Genomic DNA, 20,883 nt, shown 5'->3' with positions numbered 1-20,883 from the left:
TACCTGCCATGGGGTAGCCATACTCGAATTTATGAGTCTGGCTGGCCCTAGGCACAAGATTATTAGCTGCCCCCTCCAACAAAAAGAATAATTATGTTTTTCTTTGTGCCCCCCTCATAGAATAGAAGGTGCCTCCTTATACTTTACACTACAATGTGCCTCCCTTTCCCTATATTATAGAGCAGAGGTTCTCAAACTCTGTCCTCAAGACTCCACACAGTTTACGTTTTCCAGGTCACCCAGCAGATGCACAGTTGCATTCATTACTCATTGACACTTTAAAAAGATTCAAAAAGGGGCCTTCAAAGCAAAAGGGTTAAAAGAGTAACTAATTTCTATGAGCAGATAAAAATGATTGACAGTCCTGTCTATGAATTATGTCAATGATTTCTTTATTTGCATCTTCTTTACATTGTTTTACATTATTGATAGCTCTACTAAGCTAAGACAAAGTAACAGGCAATGCAGATAATATGTCAACACATATCATCTATATACTTTATATGTCTAGTGTCCTTGAGTCTCTGAAACACTCTGAAATCTCTTTCTCACATTGCACAAACACAGAAGGTAGCAGACTAGCTTTCAAAGCTTTTGATTTGAGCAGACTTACTAGTCATTTCAAAAGATACACTTGTTTGGTCAACTGCCCGACAAATTCCTGGGTGTCTGCCCAACCCTGGTAAAGAGCACATTACACATACCAAAATTATGGGTCGATTCCTGTTCACGGATTTTGTTTTAAGTGTGAAAGCAGTATTAGAGGGTGAAATAAATGTTTTGTCATACATCAATAAATATTTTATATTATTTTTAGCTGGACTTAATGATTTGTAATACATTAATGAATTTTATAAATCAGTATGTGTAATTACCTCACAATTACCCATTTCCCTGTATAAATGGGTCATTTAGCAGTTGGCAGTGGCATAAAAGTTGCATTCACAGATAGTCAGTTAAACATTAATAAAGTGACAGAAGAACCCAGGTTGATTAGAACAGATCTGTTTTTGTATTTTATGCTATAAAAAAATAAATAAAAGCTGGCATCCTTCCGGAAGAAATGTCCACATGCCCTTGTGTTTATCTTTTGAACTTCCTACTAGACTCCCGGGCACTTTTTAAAAAGACATTGTTACGGGACATTCACAGTGCCTCTAAGGCGTGATCCCTGTCCGCTGGCGATCCGTAATTGTCAGCTATTATGTTGAAGGGGTCTGCACGGCTCAACCTATATATGCCTGTGGATAATCTCATATTGCCCTTGTTGATTGGCAACTGAAATTTGGAACCCATGGCTCTTATTTAAGGAATCTGCTCATTACGAGTTGCTTTACAGGGGGCTGTGAGGGGTGGCGCTGATCATGGGTATTTGATTTCCTTAAGATGGCATGGTGGCCATTCTCTACAGCAGGCATTCCCAACCACGGTCCTCAAGGCACACCAACAGTGCAGGTTTTGGTGATATCCAGGCTTGAGCACAGGTGAATTAATTAGTACCTGAGTGATTCTGATTAAACCATCTGTGCTGAAGCCTGGATATCACTAAAACCTGCACTGTTGGTGTGCCTTGAGGACCGTGGTTGGGAAAGCTTGCTCTACAGTCTACATCAGTGATTTTCAACATTTTTCAACTCACGGTACACCAAATAAGATTTCAAAATTGCCAAGACACACCATCAGTCTCCCCACAGGGAAAATAAATTGGCCCCCACAGGAAAAACAAACAAACCCATTTATCCCTATAAAACCCAAAAAGAAAACACAGTTACCCCAGATCTATACAGTACAGTCTGTGCCAGACTCATCTGCTTGCAGAACACAGGAGACCTTATACTAATACCAAGTGTAATCAGTGTGAAGTGCACCGGGGTAGAGTTGAAAAAATGCCCTTATGTGACTGCCATTATGTTCTCCTAGGGAGCTAGTGGGTACAGTATAACAGCAGGACAACCGAGCAGCTCCTCAAATAGCTCCCTGTGACTGGTCTCTAAACAGATTCATGTCCTATACATTCTCTGGGCAGCTTCTTAAGCATCGAGCCCTTGAACTGGGATACCAGGAATGACACTTCCTCATTGATGTGAGAGAGGGTGCACCAACAGCCCCAGCGACTGATGATGATTAGCAGATGCAAGAGTAGAAAGGGCGAGCAGCTAGATCTGGACCAACTGGTGGCAGAAAGGAGTGGTCTCATATGCTCAGGATACAGAGACAGGACTGGAGCAGGAAGAGACCAGTGAATAACGTTGAACTGGTGCTGGCTGTAAACTGTTGTGTCTATAGCTCTGGGGGCACACTTGAGAACAGCTCAAGGTGCACTAGTGTGATACGGCACAGTGGTTGAAAAACACTGTTCTAAAATGTACACTTCTCACTCCTTCTCAGCTGGATTTTTCCCCCTTGCTTCCTTTCTTCTCTTCTTTCCCCACCTATTTCTATTTGTTTGTGCTTAATTTATGTATTGTTCTTTTGACTTGTGTATTTGGTTTAAGTGTTCACTTGTAAGTTTTATTAGTTTGTTCTCAATCTCATCAATAATCCTCATCATATTTTATTGGTCTGAGAAATTAATCCCTATTGGCCATACAGTATGTCTGACTTTATTGTTTTTCTTTCTTTTTTATGCAATAGTTTATATTGCACAAAAAAAAGACAGAAAAACAAGAAAGTCAGACATACTGTATGGCCAATAGGGATTCATTTCCCAGACCAGTAAAATACGATGAGGATTATTTTCTAAGTGTAAATGATCAATATGCTATACCTATACCTATCAGTCCACTTCTTTAATTTTTGAAATTGCCTTAGATTACTTCCATCTGATTATTGATTGGTTGGTAATCAATCCTTCTCTCACATTACATAGTCTGGCCGGAATGGCCCATGACCACAAGCAAATAACTGACATGTAACATTTCTCACATGTATGTATGCTTACAGGATAAAAAAAGATGTCAAGTCTATTTTCCTATTGCATGGTGAACGAGGCTGTGGAAAATCAACAGCGGTTGCAAAATGGCTGTCTTCTTATACAAGATGTCATCCAGATGTTACAGTGATCCCATACTTTGTAGGGAGTAGCGGAAGAAGAGATAACATTATGTGTTTCATGCAACATTGTATCATACTGCTCCAATGTGATTACTTTGGTAACTATGGCATACATTTTGTTATACTGTTTATATACTGTAACTATTTGTGGAGAGCTAGCAGACAAAGTAATTCCTATAAGCCTCTGAGCTGCGCTGCTGCCAATGGGGCTGGCTCATTTCAGAACCCACTGACAGGGCACTTCATCATTATCGCTCAACTTGTTAACTAACATGGCAGGCTATTGATACTAGAGAATGAGGAAAATAGTAGATAGCACCACTAGGTTTAATAGGTTGCCCATCTAGTGGCTGTGAGTGATGGGATTTTTGCACTTACCTTCTAATATTGCTGGCTGTAAGGTGATGTTAGATAACATATCAGCTATATATGAAGTTCCCAGGCAACTTTCAACTATTACAGTGATTGGTTCACCATCAACCATAGGGGATACACAGACAACCCAATCATCTGATATGTGTTCTTAGCTAAAGGCATCAGATAGTTATCTGCTTTACAGTATAAGGTGAGTGCAAACATTCCCATCCATCATGTTCCAAAATATACAGTATAGTACATGTTTTTTTTTAAATCATTTGTGCTCCAATATTACATTTACCACTGTGCTCACATAATGATTCCTTGTTGTCATCAAAGTAAATTATCTAGATGACTTAAGATAGGAGTGAGTGGGCCCCAGAATAAGTACCATCTGGGGGACACTGCTAGGCTATGTGAGCAATAAGCACCAAGCTCTATGCTTGCCAATTTTTTTTTTTAGATCTGTCATGTTTTATTTGTTTGAAATTTGGAAATGTAATCAGTATTCTTAAATACTAAATGTTGCAGTTGGAAAGACTCTAGGGGCCTGATTTTGATGGCTGGAGGGAGCATTACTGCAGCTTACTGTACTTGTAAGCATCATGATGCTAGCATGTAGTAATGCAGCAGGAGGCATCTGGTATAAATATGTGTGATCCAGTGCTATAGCACTGAGGGGTAGATTTATTGTGTAGGATAATTATATGAATAGACCGGTGGACAGGATGCCAGCCATCAAAATACTGACACCGGTATTCTGATGGAAGGAATCCCGGCAGGGGTTTGGAAAGTATGACTACCTTCCCCCTGTCCTCCTAACTCCAACCCCCCTTACCTGCCCAAACCCATCAACCCTCCTACCCTGCACCTAAACTTTACCATCCTACCCCACAGCCTATCCCTAACTTCCGTTTGAAGGGCCCAACTCTACCTCCCCGCAGCCTAATGCTAACCTTCCCCCGTGCAGCCTAGGTGTTTAATTCAGTAGGAGGTGTTAAACATTTGGGATTGCGGAACTGCAACAGGATACGCATTCTGGGATGAACATCAAGACCATCTGTCACAATGTTCACCTGCAACATCAGCTGCCCCCATCCCTCCCCCTAAATGCCTTTGCAATACTGCATGGGGTCCTGCACATGTACAGTTTTCCTTATGATTGGGAAACTGCACTACTGCAAATGCGATCAATAGTGAATGAGGGCCTATGAGAGCTTTCCTGGGCTTGTTCTTCTGTGATTCCTGTTCAGATCCTACTGCGGAGAGTATCTTTTTTACAAATTACTTTTCTACATCATATAATAAAATTAGAAAATATTTATTTAGTATTTTAAAGCACAAAGCAAAACATTTTTTTGTTAATATTTTAAAGACTTATCTACCATGAACATGCATTTATTTTTCAGGAGTTGAAACAGATTATGTTTATTCCAATGATAACTTAAGTGACATGTGGGAATTCCCACTGCTTGTAGAGGCTTTTCTGGCATCTGTTGCACTGAAACCGTGTGTCCTTGTACTGGACGGAGTGGATGAACTGTCTGGAACTCATGGTCTACACGCACAGCAAGTAAAGTTTCCATTATGTATAACAGTGTGTACAATATATATATATTAAAGCAACACTGCGAGTTAACTGCGTGCAGAGTTATGTGACCACACTATTTAAATAAACTCTTTAACTGTTCTGCACTCAGCTAATTACACTCCAAACTGTATTTCATTTTAATTCAGAGAATATTTGTTCCAAAATATTGTAACCAGATTTGTTAAAGGGGTCAACTGCGTCAAAAGTCTTCCCTTCTGGCCAGTTCTTAAACCCTGACTCCCATGTGTTGTCATATACCTCAGACATCGCAGCTAGTTGAGTTCTTTGGACTAAAGCATGTTGTGTATAATAAAATATTGTGGTCCTGGTTTTTCTTGCACCCAATTTCACCAGTGAATAGCAGAGCATGTGGTCTGTACTATACACTGGTTACAATAATGGGTTGTTGTTGTTCAGGGAAGGATAAGTGCTAATATGTAGTGAGAGGTCACTGTTCTGGCATAATGGGTGAGGGGCATTTCTGGTGTTATTTCCATTCTCACTACGTGGTGGGGGCACTGATCAATATAATGTTTGCACAGTTGTAATGGGGAGGGGGAGGCGGAGGCGGCAGGAGGGCCACCAAATTTTCAGAAACCCCCCAACCATTCTGGGAGGGTAGGCAAGTATGACATATGTAAAGATTTGCCAAAAAATGTATTTGATAGAAGAACAAGTTAGTATTAGTACCATACTTGCCCACGTTTCTAAGTTATGATTTGGGAGATTGGGTGGTGAAATACAAATAATGTTGATGGATGCAATTAATGTCACCAAGCACATACCACTCATTGTCTTCTGAGGTATCAGGTTTTGGTGATGCAATCTGCATCATGTCCGTGCCCACATTTGGGATTTCCGGCACTAATGCCCCATACACACGGGGCGATGGGAGCTTTGTGCTGAGCAATCTAGTTAAGCACAGATCACTCAGCACACAGTGCTGTACCAGCGATGTCTGCTGAGCGATGTGTCACGACCAGTGCTCTCAATTAAAAGAACACTGGCATGCAGTGTAAACCTAGTCAGGCAATATACATCTCCATTGCCCAGGGGTTATACACATTTGTAAGCCATCTAGACAGATTGCTTAGAAATGGGGCTGTAATCGCCCCATGTGTATGGCCCATTACATTCAGGAACCTCCCACACATGCAAGGAGAATAGGCAGCTGTGTGTTGTACTGAGGAATATTGGTTGTGCCATTAAGCAGAAACCTTTGTAAATAGTGTGACCTGAGAGTCAGTTCCAAAACCTGACATGTTAGGAAAGGTCCATATTATAGGGTTGCACTGAACAGCAAATAATTAACATAGACCTGAAACATTGATTAAAGCTGAAGGTTTGTACATAGTCATTTAAGGGTAAATAACCTGTATTTTATTTTACCCCTAGGCAAAGGGGTTTGCGTGGCTATCTCCCAAACTTCCTCATCAGTGCAAAATGATCATGACTACCAGGACTTCCCACCTGAGCCACAAATGTCTGATGCTACGTTCAGATGTCCAGATGGCAGAATTTGAAGCCATAAAGGATGCAGATGAACGCTTGTGCATGTTCTATAAGCACTTAGCAACACCAAGCAGAGATGTAGCACAAACCTTGCTAGAGAGCATCACAAACCAGAAAAGGAAAATAACGGCTCTGCAGCTTGCAGTCCTGGCAAGTGAGCTACGGATCTGCCCCAGACTATCCAGAAGTGTAGATGGCTATCTGGAAGCAGTGTCCACAGAGCAGCTTTGGTCCTTGCTCATACATCATTGGATCAAACACTATAGCTGGTCATGTGAATGGAAAAAGAAGGGTAAAAAATCCAAAGCAAATTTTGCCAGTGATATTTTCAATACAGGTAAATGAGAAAACCTATTTAGTGTTTAAATACTAGCGAAGTGTATCATTTTAAGGGGGGTATGCGATGGGCCGCCACTATTTCCGACGTGGGAAATAGCGGAGGCTCCCTATTCAATGCGGTCGAACAGACCGCAAACGAGCCAGGATCACGGCTGTCGGTGGGGATCGACAGCCCTGATCCCAGATTGCACCCCCCCCCCCCTAAATGAGATAATTATATACTGTAGGTATAATTTCCAGTGTAATGCAGCAACATAGAGGTCATATAAATGATAAAGTTTAATATCCCATACCATAAAGTATTTTGTCATTAAGTGGTACAGGGTGGAGAGAAACGCCATGCTTGTGTCTCACTGTGCCCACCATTTGATCCGCTCATCCACTGGCCACCATCCACTGGGATACTGGGCACAATTCAGCCCTGATCGCACGGCTACACTGAGCAGCAATGAAGTCCTGCTACTTTTTCTATTCGCAAACAGTTCACAAGGTGATGGACAGGAAGTATTCGTCTGTGGGTGGTAACCGGGCATTTCATGGAATTGTCAAGAAAAGCACTAGACGTGCCATAAAAAAACGCTGGGAGTGTCTGGGAAAATGCAGGCGTTCCCAAGCGTTTTATGGGAGGGTGTGTGATGTAAGCAACAAGCCAGATACCCCTGTTTTTATCACAGCCCCTGTTTTTTAAGCGGTGCACAGTAAACAAATAATTAGATGGTGAGCATCTTGCGAATGGACATAACCGCTCGGCTGTGAAGTCTTTACTAGGTGTACATATCCATTTGGAACTAATTTCCCCTGCCACAAACCCCCCCATCCCATTAGGCAGAGTGTGGGCCATTGCCAGTGTTCGCACCACCCCCTGCAAATTATAAATTTGTGCCATACCTCCCGTACTTTATAAAGGGACAGTGGTCTCACAAGGAAGGGACATGATCACACAATAGTACCTTTATTCAAATTATACCACACAGTAGTACAATCATATTCACATTACACCACATGTAATGTCCCTGGTTCACATTAATTAAACCATATAGTAGAGCCCCTTATTCACGTTAGTAGTGCCCCTTGCAGGTGCATGGGTTGTAGGGTGAGTTGAGCCTCAATGGAACAAAGATCTAAATAGAGCAGAGACCTAGTGGTACATACAGTATAAGGAATTAATGATAGAGAGAGACAGAGATGGTTTTACCCTAAGGGAAGTGATGGAGCAGCAGGTCACAGTCAGTATTTCCTCTGATCACCCTGGCCAGATGATTTTACTGTGCAACAAGTAATGGAGCCAGGAGGGCTGGGTCACAGATAGTGTCCCCACTGATATCAGCGTTGCCTAGCCCCAGGAGGTGGGTAATTGAAGGTTGTCTCTGCTGTGGCCAGAATAGGTAATCAGCATCCTCAGCAGTCACAAAGTGGGGACTAAACCAGTGGGCCTAAAAGATTAAAAGATCATTTGGGTAGAGCAACAGGAGTGGCATGGTCTGTCCAATCAATAATCACAGGGTGGGTGGCTACCATAAGAAGGGGCATCTACAGATGATTTTACCAGCCCTGGGGTTGGTAAATGGTTTGACCCTATTGAAAGCTTGACTTGGGTACATCTGCTTTGGACAGGAACAAGATAATTGATTATTTACCATAAGGGTATGGTATATTGTATTGACAATCATAATTTTGACATGGTTGCAACACTGATATGGTTTTGATGTCGACACTTAACGCACTGACATTTACCATGTCAACATTGACGAAATGTAAATATAATTCCAATGTCGACAAAATGTTCCTACAGGGTTTAGCAGGTATGGTGGCTGCAACAGTGTCTTCCAGGTCCAGCAGTCAGCTAGCCCTAATCCTATGCCATCCCCTAGTGCTTATTAATATTGACATAATGAATGTAGACAAATATATCAAAACCATTGTTTAAACCTACCAGCAGATCCAGCATTTTTGGTACAACCTGCATACCTCTCACTGGTTATAAATAACAGCTATTAAAATAATAAAACATGTGCAGCTCGTACTGTAATGATAATTGATTTGAAGTCTCCTTTTAATTGGCATAATATGTTTTGTTAGATTAAATGATCTGCTGAACATTTTTGCTTTTTAGGATACCATTTTCGATTATTAGTGGTTAGCTTCAATATTATTTTTAAACTTTATGCAGAATTCTTAATTTAAAATCATAATGTAGCTGGAAATGACAAGATTGTGTTTGTGTTTCTGGTATAATAGGGTGGGTGGTTGATGTTCTGTGCTTACTCACCACCTCATATTGTGGCCTGCACGAAAGTGATATTCTCAAATTACTAAGTAAAATAGGATACCAACATCAGTATGAAGTAACGCCACTGCACTGGGCTGCATTCCGCTCAGCAACTTCAAAATGGATTTGTGAAAAGCCAGATGGGTTGTTGCAGATTCGGCACCAATCCTTCCATGATGCTGTTGCCCACTTACTGCTTGGTAAGAGCTGCAAAACTATGTACCTACTTTCTATGACTGTATCAGGTTTTTCCATTTGGTTATGTGTTAAAGTTATTATAACATGATTTTATATTGTTGGAATGCATATATATATATGTGTGTGTATTATTGATGGGGGGTATGGCAGAGTAGTGATACACACCAGTGTTTTGCAAAAAGTGACCGCAGTCTAATTTGAAACAGGGGGGCAGCGACAGCTACATCTCCTGCATTGAATCTGTATACCAACCCATGGTGTTGATGTCACTCAGCTGCAAGTTAGTTCATTATCCGCTGGTATCTCCATTTGCAGTACTGTGTATCCTGTTGTACATTACTCCGCCAACACTGTTTAGTCTCCAGTTAACTGTGTAAGCCCCTACTGCTGAGGTTTAATTCATGGTGGCATCCTAAGTTCCGGTAGCTGAGTTCCATAACAGATGTAATATTTTGCCAATACTTTGTATATGGTGAATAATTCTGCCTTGAAATATCATCAGTCCTTTCATTTGGTGGTAAAATTAGTTGGTTGATTTTTGAGAAGGGGGTAATTTGTAAAACTCTTCTGCCTCCTACAATCAAGATATTTTTAAATAGTTCACTACACTAAAATGCAACATTTTCAGGTGGAAATATGTTCTGTACTTTGTGCTATACTGATGGCTCTTGTATTTGTATATATACCTTTATCTCTGACATAGCAACCTTCACTTCCAGTGTTTCTATCACTGCACTTAGCTTACATAATCATTTATTATCTGTTCCCAGGAGTTGCCATGCCAATCAGTGAAGGTCTGGAATATTCTTCTCGGGCGACGCTTAATCATAAAAGAAAATATTTTCATCATCTCCTTCTAAAGCACTTTCAACAGATAGATCTCTCACGTCAGGTGTATGAAGAAGTGCCATGGCATCTGAAGATGACTGGCAAACTGAATGAATTATACAGATTTCTTTTAAATCCAAGGTGTGTCCTTACTGTCTGATCCAACAGTTAAACGTATTTTTAACATACGGCCTGCCTGCGTTCCCATAGGCGAGAACCGTTTCCTCAGCCGGCCCTCCCTCCCCGCGGCCCTCCCTCCCCGCAGCGGACGACCCGGCGAGGCTGTAACTCGCCGAAGCCATTCGATGCTGGGGTCTGCACATGCGCAAATACCCGCTTGCAAATGAGCAGACCATCCACCATCAGAATGGGGTCGAATTCTGCCCCGTCCAAGTCTTAGTGAATCACCCCCTTTGTTCACTAAATCAGAATTAGGTCCCCTTCTACATTTTTCTGCAAAATGATTTATATAACCAAACCTCACAGTAGGAAATAGAGGATAAGAATGACAAGAGAGAAAGGGTGGGTGGGTAGAGTTGGCCAATGGATTCAAACAAAAGGATTTAAGATAAGCAGTGGTGGATTTTGCCTGTGGACTGCAGTACTGCAGCCACCCAGGTACAATTCTTCCCATTGGAAATCCTACCTGTCAATCACAGACACAAGGCAGCCCCATTGGGATGTGTTCCCTCCCTCCAGGACTGGCAGTCCAAGCTGTGATAACTAGAGAGCTAGCTTCCTTTAGGAAGCCATTCCCTGCCTTACCACGCAGCCCATGCCAGCTTCTATGGGCTGCAGTAGAGTCCTTAGAAGCCAGTGGTTTGTGGATGCGCAGTAGTACCACATCAATTGCAAATGCGCCAGTCCCAGCACCTGCCAAATCCTTTGCGCAGGTGCAGGGACCAGGGGCTATTACCAGCTGTCTCCTCATCAGGCACAGGAAGTAGAGGCAGCCCCTGCTGAAGAGAAAAACATAAATTCAGTTTTCTCCTACATCCCATGAGGGACACTGATGATGGAAACTTCTCTATGCTGCTGTTACAGGGTTGAATGCACAGGAGTTGCAATGCACAGCATCTACTGTCCAAAAGAAGCATTTATTGATTTTTCAGTACTTGTTTAGTTTCACGGCGGCAGATAAATCGCATGCGATGCGATCGGACGCGATTTGATGCGATTTTGTACCTGTTCATAACTCCACTATCCACTACGTGGGTGTGGTATAGGGGTCCCACAGTCAGGATCCCGACAGTCATTAGCCCGACGTCGAGATCCCGACTGGCTGGACTCAGACAGCATGATGAGCGCAACAAAGCCCCTTGCGGGCACGCTGCGCTCGCCACGTTGCAGGCATGGGGGTCGTGGACTCCCACGAGGGAAAATAGCAGGTGGCCATCAGGAACTCGGCTGTCAGTGTTTTGACAGTCGGGATCCCGACGTCGGGTAAATGCCTGTCGGGATCCCGACTGTCGAGACCCCATCCGGCACCCCCCCTACGCATGGAGTTGATATTATATAGTGTGGCGAGCCACCGAGCCCGAAGCGTGGTGAGCGGCCGCGGATTACTTTACATGTATTCCGCGTACCCTTGCGGGCAGGGGCGCTGGAACGTTTTTAGGTTGGGGGGGGCAAGATATAATCTCATTTTGGCGCCCCCTAAATTGCTATAGGTTACCCCCGGGCACTATACACACTGGCAGCGGCATATACACGTGGGCATTATACACAGGGCAGCGGCATATATGCGTGGGCATTATACACAAGGCAGCGGCATATATGCGTGGGCATTATACACAAGGCAGCGGCATTTACGCATGGGCATTATACACAGGGCAGCGGCATATACACGTGGGCATTATACACAGGGCAGCGGCATTTACACGTGGGCATTATACACCGGGCAGCGGCATATACATGTTCACATGATGCACATTACATACTATATAACAAACAATAATGACCATTACATACTTGACAACTAAATGCTGCTTACCTACATGCTCATTGCTAGGCAGTTCTTTCTTGATGCCAGGGGTTTCATCATGTTCGATGCCAGGGGCATCATGTTTCATGCAATGGAGGCTTCATGCTCGTTGCCAGGGGGGGGGGGGGATTGCTAATTTCAAAGGGGTGGGGGGTTGCTCGTTGTCAAGGGGGAGCCGTCGGGCTCACATAGTTCAACTAAATGACAGCCGGGCAGAGAGTGCACTGCTGCAAGTGCGCTGCCCGGCTGCAGTGGGGTGGGGGTTGCTCGTTGTCAAGGGGGAGCCGCCGGACGTAATGACAGCCGGGCAGGGAGTGCACTGCTGTCATCTGTGCGCTGCCCGGCTGTATATAATCAAAGCAGCAGCCTGGTGCGTCAATATTTTCAATTCTGCCGCCGCTGGACGGACACAAGCCAAAAGGAGCTCGTGATCCGGCAGCCGCTCCTGATTGGCTGCCGGACCGCGAGCTCCTATTGGCTCGCGGCCGTCCACACTACTAGGAACTAGAATTTATAATAGCCACTAGCGACGACACTGGGCATGGTCACAAGGCTGCTGCTGCTGCTGCCTGCATTAATGGTACAGTAACAGAGACTAGATCTAGCCGGGCAGGGCACAGACAGCGCTCAGTCTCTGCCTGGCTGTCAATTCTTAAGAAAACCGGCACATTCGGTACAGGTTGAATTTGCCGGTACATACCGTTAAAAAACGGTACTGTACCGGCAAATTCGGTACTGTTGGAGGGTATGCTTTAGCGCCTCAGTAATTTTGGGGGGGGCAAGCTGCCCCCTCGCCCCCCCCCCCGTTCCGGCGCCACTGCTTGCGGGGCTCGCTGCGCTCGGCATGGAATACATGTAAAGTAATCCGCGACCCCTCGCGGGGCTCGCCACGCTTTGGGCTCGGTGGCTGGCTGCGCTCGCCACACTATATAAACTAACCTCCATGCGTAGTGGTTATAAACAGGTACAAAATCGCATCGCGTTTTAAACTAGATGAGATGTAGTTTAAAAAGTACGTGCGCATACTTTTTGTGCTTTGCGATGTGCAATACGTGGGAGAGCACATCGCCTCACAAAGCAGGATCGATGGGTGTATGGGCATCTTAAACTGTTGTATGTACATAACTCCCTAACATTTCTAGTAAAGTGTCATCCTAAAAGACCTTTTCTTAATCCACTATGCAGTAGAACATGTAGTCCTGCCCAATACATGATCTTGTTGGTTTCTATTATTGCAAAGTAGATCTTTGTTCCTCCCTGATGGTTGATGCCATTATTATCCACATTATTATTAATGCCATCTAGTCTGTACACAGCTTAGAAGTTCAACACCTGTCCTTTGCATTAAGTTCAACAAGGATGCCTCTCTAAATCATGCTTCATTTTGGTGTTATATTGAAGAGTGCCCCACAGATACTGGAGCCCCATAGACAGCTGCCTAAAGCTGCCTTAATGATAAAGCCAGCTTTGACTTCAGCCTGAACCTTCTATATCCAATTGTCATTGTACAATGAGTACAACGATTTCTCAGTTGCATGCATTTAATTGAAATTTCAGATTTTTTTGTTTTCCATTCCACCTGTTATTTCTCTTTATTCTAGGACACTGTGCTTGATCTGTAGAAACATGAAGTATGGATGTAAAATGAAGATGGATCTGATTCATTACTGGCAGATGCTGTTGTATTCAGGAAAAGATCCAGCAGTGGAATGTCAGATGTTACTAAGCAGGATAACAGGTGATGTTTTGTGGCTGTGCACAGGGCCGTCACTTGCAATCTTGGGGCCCGGGACTGACCTTCAGTCTGGGCCCCCCTGCACCCGCACCCCGCACCATTACTTACCTAGTGGCGGCATCGCCCGTGTTCCTGCAGCCTGCAGAGTGCCGAGCCCCTCTGTGTCCTAGGCTCAGCACACTGCAGGCTGCACTGTGTATTGTGTGTGCTTGGCTGATGGGGCATCCAGGTGGGGGAAGCGGTGTGCGGCCGTGGGGTTGGGGGTGGCACTGTGCTGGTGTCACTATGGGCAGCTGCCGGGGCCCCTCCAGAGGCCGAGGCCCGGGACAGCTGTACCCGCAGCACCCACCTGTCGGCGGCCCTGGCTGTGCACATCAGTACTAACATCTGCTCTTTCAGGGATGTTCGGGTCATAAAATTGATTCGTTGTTAAAGACATAGCACATACTTAGGGAATCCAGCAGGTGGCACCAGAATATAGAAAATAGTCTGCAGTATTAAAACAGGCTAAAGGTGCATACACACTAGATTTATTTATTAACAGTTTCTTATAGCACACACATATTCCACAGCGCTTTATAGAGAATACAAAACATATATTCAACCCCTGGAAACCAGTGGCCGATTGGGCGCTAATTACCAGTAATTATAATAATTTTGGTAACCAGTATATTTATATATACAAATATGAGCAGCAGTCTTCTAATTGTACCAGTATCTGTACAAAAAAACTTTGTTGAAACCGGTGCCAGATATAATCTTGGACCCGGAAACCTCACAGAAAAATACTATTTATCCTTAAGGAGGAAGAACTGCGCTATTAGCACACCATGAATGAATGTACATACCCCCAAAAATGTAGACTGTTTCAATAAAAAGTAATAATCAATTTATTTCTACAAATGAAAATATGAAATAGGCGGCCACCTATAAAAACTACATCACATTAATATTATGTAGAATCATTCTACATAATATTAATGTGATATATTTATATAAATATTTTTTATGTGGAGCTTACAATCTATATTCCCTACCACCGTTGGTCCTGTTGCCGTACGATGTACGTCTGCTGCCAAGTACCTTATGGTGAGGCTCATCTTTAAAAGCCATAAGGTACACTGCAGCAGATGCACATCATACGGCAACTGAAGTGGCCCAGCCTTCAAGAGTGTGCGTTCCAACCGGAGCCCAAGGCACCGAGGCGAGGTCAGAGGGGACGCTTTTGGCCACTCCTCTCCATTCTTCGGTCGCTGTGGCCCCCAAAGTGGATCCAGCTGCTGCAGGGATATCCCAGGCTCCGGGCCTCTGGAGGCGGTCGGTCCATCTGGTACTGGAGGACACTCCCAATTGGTTCAAATTGCCTCAATTCATTACCCTGAGGTTTCAAGGAGGGCTCTGAATCATTAGGGCTCAATTGGATAGACTTTCTCACTGAGGGCCAGATTCTCTAAGCTTCAAAAGTGATAAAATAGAGAGTGATAAACAGCCAGCCAATCAGCTCCTGCCTGACATTTTTCAAACACAGTCTGTGACATGACAGGTAGGAGCTGATTGGCTGGCTGTTTATCACTCTCCATTTTTATCACTTTTGAAGCTTAGAGAATCTGGCCCTGAATCCTCCAGCGGCACCAAGTGGATGCCGTACAAATAGAGAGGACCAGCGAACCCCCCTCCTTAATCCTTCCCCAAAACAGCAGAAACATTGGATAAAAAAATATGGTCAAGTGTTGGACTGAGATTCCATTGAGCTAAGGCCATTGTGGTTTCGTGATCCATCCCACCAGTGAGATTATTTATTTTATACTAATATGCTATATGTGAGTATGTTAATGTTAGTATTTTTTATACATTAGTTTCATATAAAGGATTTTAAATTGAATAATTCTATTTGGTTATTTCATTGTAACTTCAGTGTTGCTTCTCTGTTGTCTTTCTCACTTGTTCCTTCTGAATACCAACAGGGATTGACTACCCCTGTACCCCAGCAGCTGCTTTTGGAGGGACACCTCATAAACTAGGCTCCCATTTCTCTTTTTTGGTCTTTTACCTTAGTTATGGGCTTGGTCCGGGTCCCGGTGGCGGCGGTCGACACTTGGAGATGATGTCATCTCCAAGTTGCGGCTCAGGAACTGCCTGCGGGGGGGGGGGGGGGGGGGGGGCGCCGGTGTAAAAGGGACCAAACGCCAGGTCACACCTCGTAACTGACAGTGACGTAACTACAGAGGGTGCAGGGGATGCAGCTTCTATGTCCCTGTCACCTGTATCCTGGTCCTGTCACAAAGGTCTTTTTTTTTTTTTTACATTGTTGAGGACCAACAACTTTTTTTAAAATCTTTTGGTGCCAATAAGGGGGGGGGGGGGGGGGGGGAGAGAAGCTTTCAAGATTTTTGCTGTGCGGCCCACTCTAGTTACGCCCCTGGTTACAGAACCAATATCCCTTTTGGCCCACCCTAAGGAGGAAATTTAAGAGGATGATGAGAGAATCAGAAAGTGAGAGATTTGATAAGAATTCTACAGTTTTTTATTAAATGGCAATCATTTACACTGCAAAACTGGTTTGATTTTGCAATGTAAATGATTGCCGCTTTAAAAAAAAATTAGATTTCTTACCAAATCTGTCACTATCTGAATCTCATCCTTTTAAATTTCATCCTCTGGCCTTTATTGCAGTACAAATTTGTTTGGAAAATGGGCAAAACCATGTGCACTACATTTGGGTGAGTTATTTTGTTTCTGTGCAGAGTAAATACTGTCTGCTTTATTCTTACACTGCAAATTAGATTTCAGTTTCACTACACACCACCCAAATTTAACTCTCTCTGCACATGTCACATCTGCCCCACCTGCAGTGCACATGGTTTTGCCCATTTTCCAAACAAATTTGTACTGAGCTCAGATCTGAATAAGGGCATTTGTGTGTGCTGCATGCCCAATGTTGACTATATCGTGAACAAGTTGTGCTAAAAGCGGGGGCCGGGTAATCAGTAAGTGTGTATTAAATGTGTCAGTCAGTAATGAGCGCATCTGTCTGGTGACCTGGATAACGTGAACTGTGTGGGGTCCTGAGGACCGAGTTTGAGAACCACAACATTATATCATTTACCCATGATTGCCACCGATATCATTAATGATATCGGCAGTAGAGCCTATCTGTTGGTGTGTATTGGGATTACACGTTTTACTTTATTCACATTCAGATACCGGTTTGTGATGTATATTTAGCAGCCATTGGGGCAGATGTATCATAGCAGCGCTTATCGCGCCGCTATGATACTTCCTGCTTCGCCTCAATAGCGAGTCGAAGCAGGAAGGGACATCGACAAGATGTATTAACATCTTGTCTGCCGAAGCGGGGGAGCGTTAACTCTCCCCTTCGGCGATGTCCCTTTCTGGAGATAGCGCATCAGTTAATACTGATGCGCTATCTCCTGTCCCCCGGCCAGCCGCACTGGGCATGCGCGAGATCTCGCAAAAAACGCGAGATCTCCAGCGCAGCCCAAGCCAGACGCAGGGCTAGCGTTGTCCCCATACTGGGGGATAGGACAACGCTAGCCCTGAGCTGGCGAAGCGGCCGGGGCGAATTAACGCCTTGAAGGCTGTTAATACATCGCCCCGGCCGTTAATCCCTGGGGGGGATTGCAGGGACAGCCCCGCACTTAACGCTGGTTAATACATCTGCCCCATTATTACAAGAGCTCCAACATTTTGTTGTGCCACATATGTGTACAATTGACATTTGATATTACAGAACACCCAGAAGAATTAACTGATCAGGGCAGAGTGATGTCCTTTGTCGCCCAGTGCCTTAAAGATATTGGTAAGACCAAAGAAGCACTGGCAATACTATCAACTATCGAATGTCTTCTGGTGAGTAGCCATAATGAATAAAGTACACAGGCTTTTACAATACACCTGTTTGCTTAGCATAAATGCTGTGTGCAGGGGCGTAACTAAGCGGTGCTATAGTTACCCGCTGCGCTGCTGCCCGGCCGCATCTGCGGTCACTGTCCCGTCACTCGCTCCCGGCGCCGGCTCCTGCTGATAATGAAAAGTGACACTTAGAAAATGGCTGCCCCCGTATTGCAGACAGTTTTGGCAGCCATTTTCTAAGAGTCACTTTTCATTATCAGCAGGAGCCGGCGCCGGGAGCGAGTGACGGGACAGTGACGCAGATGCGGCCGGGCAGCAGCGCAGCGGTGACTGAGGGAGACTGGACGGGACAGTGACCGTCAGGTAAGAGTATGGGGGGGGGGGGGGCGCCGAAAAAAATTGGCGGGGGGGCGCAAAATATATAGTTACGCCACTGCCTGTGTGCAGGAATGTACGGCAATTGTGCCCTAAATCATGCATATGAAAACCTCCACGCATAATAAGTCCTTCAGCATAGAGAGCTAGGACAGGGGACGGATGGGGCAGGTAAGCATAAACAGTGCACAGTAAAGGCGTGTTTGCAAAAGTCTGTTTGTTGAACACAGCCGCTTATACGCCAAGCCGTGTCTATTGAAGCTTTTGATGCGCTGGTGCGTGATCCGTGCTAATAAGGATGGTCATTAACACAAACCTTGCCACTGTAAAGGGGCATACACACAGTGATATATTGGCTATGTCCGATTTTGACTATGTGATTTACCATTGAAGTGCATGGAGCCGATTTTGGCTGCATGCATCTGTGATTTTGACTTTGTGCGATTTGGTCTACACTACTGTTCAAAATATTGGGATCACTTAGAAATATCCTTATTTTTGAAAGAAAAAAACTATGAAAAACAATAAAGATAACATGAAATTAATCAGAAATACACTCTATAAATGCTAATGTGGTAAATGACTATACTAGCTGCAAACGTCTGGTTTTTAAGGGAATAAAAACATAGGTGTAAAGAGGTCCATTTCCAGCAGCCACCACTCTAGTTTTATAATGGTACATTGTTTTTGCTAATTACTATAGAAGACTAATGGATAATTAGAAATCCCTTGAAAACCCATGTGCAATTAAGTAAGCACAGATGAAAATGGGGTTGCTTATTAGAGAAGCTATAAAACTGGCCTTCCTTTGAGCTAGTTGAGTATCTGGAGCACCACATTTGTGGGTTCAATTATACTCTCAAAATGGCCAGAAAAAGAGAACTTTCCTGTGAAACTCGACAGATTATTCTTGTTCTTCGAAATGTCCTACAATGGTGTGTACTACTCCCTTCAGAGAACATACGCTGCCCAGTTGTTCCCGATCCCTGGCTTGCAGCTCTATGTAGCATGATGGTCAGTGGTCATGCTGCACAGCCCACACCACTGCCGTCCGACCCCCTTCTGGCATAACTCCTGCACCCGGTGGCCACACACTTTCAACAGCAACCCTGGGCCCACACCGCCGCATACCACTGCCTCCCACTTTAGGCATCAAACCCGAGCCCACACTGCCTCCCACCCCTGGGTGGAGGGCATTTTATAATTAGGGAGGCCAATCCCGGAATCCCGGGATTGTGCATTTTTTAATCCCAAATCCTGGGATTAAAAAATCCTAGGGACCATTTGCAATGCATACTGTTTTTGGTGCATTTCAAACAAAAAAGATAACTATAATTCATGAATTATTTATTATGTCGATGCGTCATTGTCGAACATTTTTTCATTGAACTGCATATAATTGTTGGAGGTAAAGGAAGAGGCTCCATTTTGTCTTTCACAGGCTGCAACCACAGGTGTTTGTACAGATTTTAAATAATTGTCTTTATTATATATTTTCCCTGCCTTCTCTTCTCAGTCATCTTGATTTTTTTTAGACTCCATCAGAAGGCACAAACAATAAAGTACTGTTATGGTCACAAAAAATCACTGGAGATTTGTATCGAGACATTGGGTCCTGGCAAGAAGCAATTCTTTGCTATAATAAAGCACTGGATAACCTTCACTATTTTACCACTGATGACCTAGAGAATAATTGGAAGTTGATGAAGCTTAAAGGTACTTCCAGGCAACCTATTCTACTGTGTTTTTCATCTGTCACCTTCTACGCATAAAATACATATAGAAGTTCAATAAATTCACCACATAGGTTGCATCCTGTCCATAGAACTGGGATACATAAGGATGACCATTGATTGGGATGCCAGCAGTCAGAATACCTATGCCGGCATCCCGATGAAGGGAATCTTGACGGGAGTCAGTTAAGTGTACGATCCCACCTTGCAGCCTAACAGAATTATCCTACTAACCCTCCCCACTAGTACCTACCCTAACCCCTGTACCCCGTTACCTACACTTAGGCCCCTTCTAAGTGCCTAACCCTAATCTCCCCCCCTACAGTCTGCCCCTAAGTCTCACACTACCATAGTGCCTAAACCTAATCCCCTTGTCAGCCTAACCATACCCTTCCCCAATATACTTATATTCAGCTTCCAGTCAGTTGGAAATCCGGCGCAGGCATCCTACTTGGTGTTGGGATTTCTACACCGGTGTTGCAATGGTAACTGGGATGCCAGCATCGGTATAAAGAATGCCAGCATCCCCACCGCTGGGATGCTGATCGCATCCCCACAGAACCTCACTGTTTTGCTTGTTTTTAGCTACCACGTCTGTGTCCATAGGTCCTAACTGTAACATTACTTGCCATACACCCAGTGGAATAATATCTTTGTAGTTATCTTTAGCTATTATTATCTAAAACAATGGCCTGAATTAGCAGGCACACCAGAATTTGGATTGTGTTGCCTAAAATTATTTGGCAGAATCCAGGGTTTTCTTTATTTCCCTTCCTGCAGGGATGGTCCTATTGTGTTTGGCGCCATCCAGTAAACTATAAATTTGCAGGAGTGCGAAAAGATGTGGTCTCACACGGAAGGATTGTCACCATACAATAGTACCCCTATTTAAAATGTCACACAGCACAATTAATGGCAAATGTAGTAGTAGTGTCACTTATTCACATAATACCAACTGTAGTAGTGACACTTATAAATAATGCCCACAGTAGTTGTGCAGCTCAGAGGCCCGATGACCTGAGGGGCCCCAAGGCC

At 44.1% G+C, this 20,883-nt stretch overlaps 1 protein-coding gene across 3 annotated transcripts in view; it reads left to right on the top strand.

Annotated features, from left to right (window-relative positions):
* Window positions 1–20,883, top strand: part of LOC146074320 (tetratricopeptide repeat protein 41-like) — a 51,901-nt gene that overhangs the window by 19,318 nt on the left and 11,700 nt on the right. For all 3 annotated transcript variants that reach the window (XM_083182265.1, XM_083182266.1, XM_083182267.1), the window contains exons 4-11: window positions 2,944–3,152; window positions 4,821–4,984; window positions 6,398–6,851; window positions 9,092–9,322; window positions 10,091–10,289; window positions 13,734–13,870; window positions 17,619–17,737; window positions 19,651–19,831. In XM_083182265.1, coding sequence (XP_083038391.1) covers window positions 2,944–3,152; window positions 4,821–4,984; window positions 6,398–6,851; window positions 9,092–9,322; window positions 10,091–10,289; window positions 13,734–13,870; window positions 17,619–17,737; window positions 19,651–19,831 — 1,694 coding nt within the window. The remainder of the gene's footprint in view (window positions 1–2,943; window positions 3,153–4,820; window positions 4,985–6,397; window positions 6,852–9,091; window positions 9,323–10,090; window positions 10,290–13,733; window positions 13,871–17,618; window positions 17,738–19,650; window positions 19,832–20,883) is intronic.

The sequence above is a fragment of the Crinia signifera genome, chromosome 4 (genome assembly GCF_055691185.1).
Source record: "Crinia signifera chromosome 4, ASM5569118v1, whole genome shotgun sequence".
NCBI lineage: Eukaryota > Metazoa > Chordata > Amphibia > Anura > Myobatrachidae > Crinia > Crinia signifera.
This window is presented reverse-complemented; position numbering and strand designations above follow the sequence as displayed.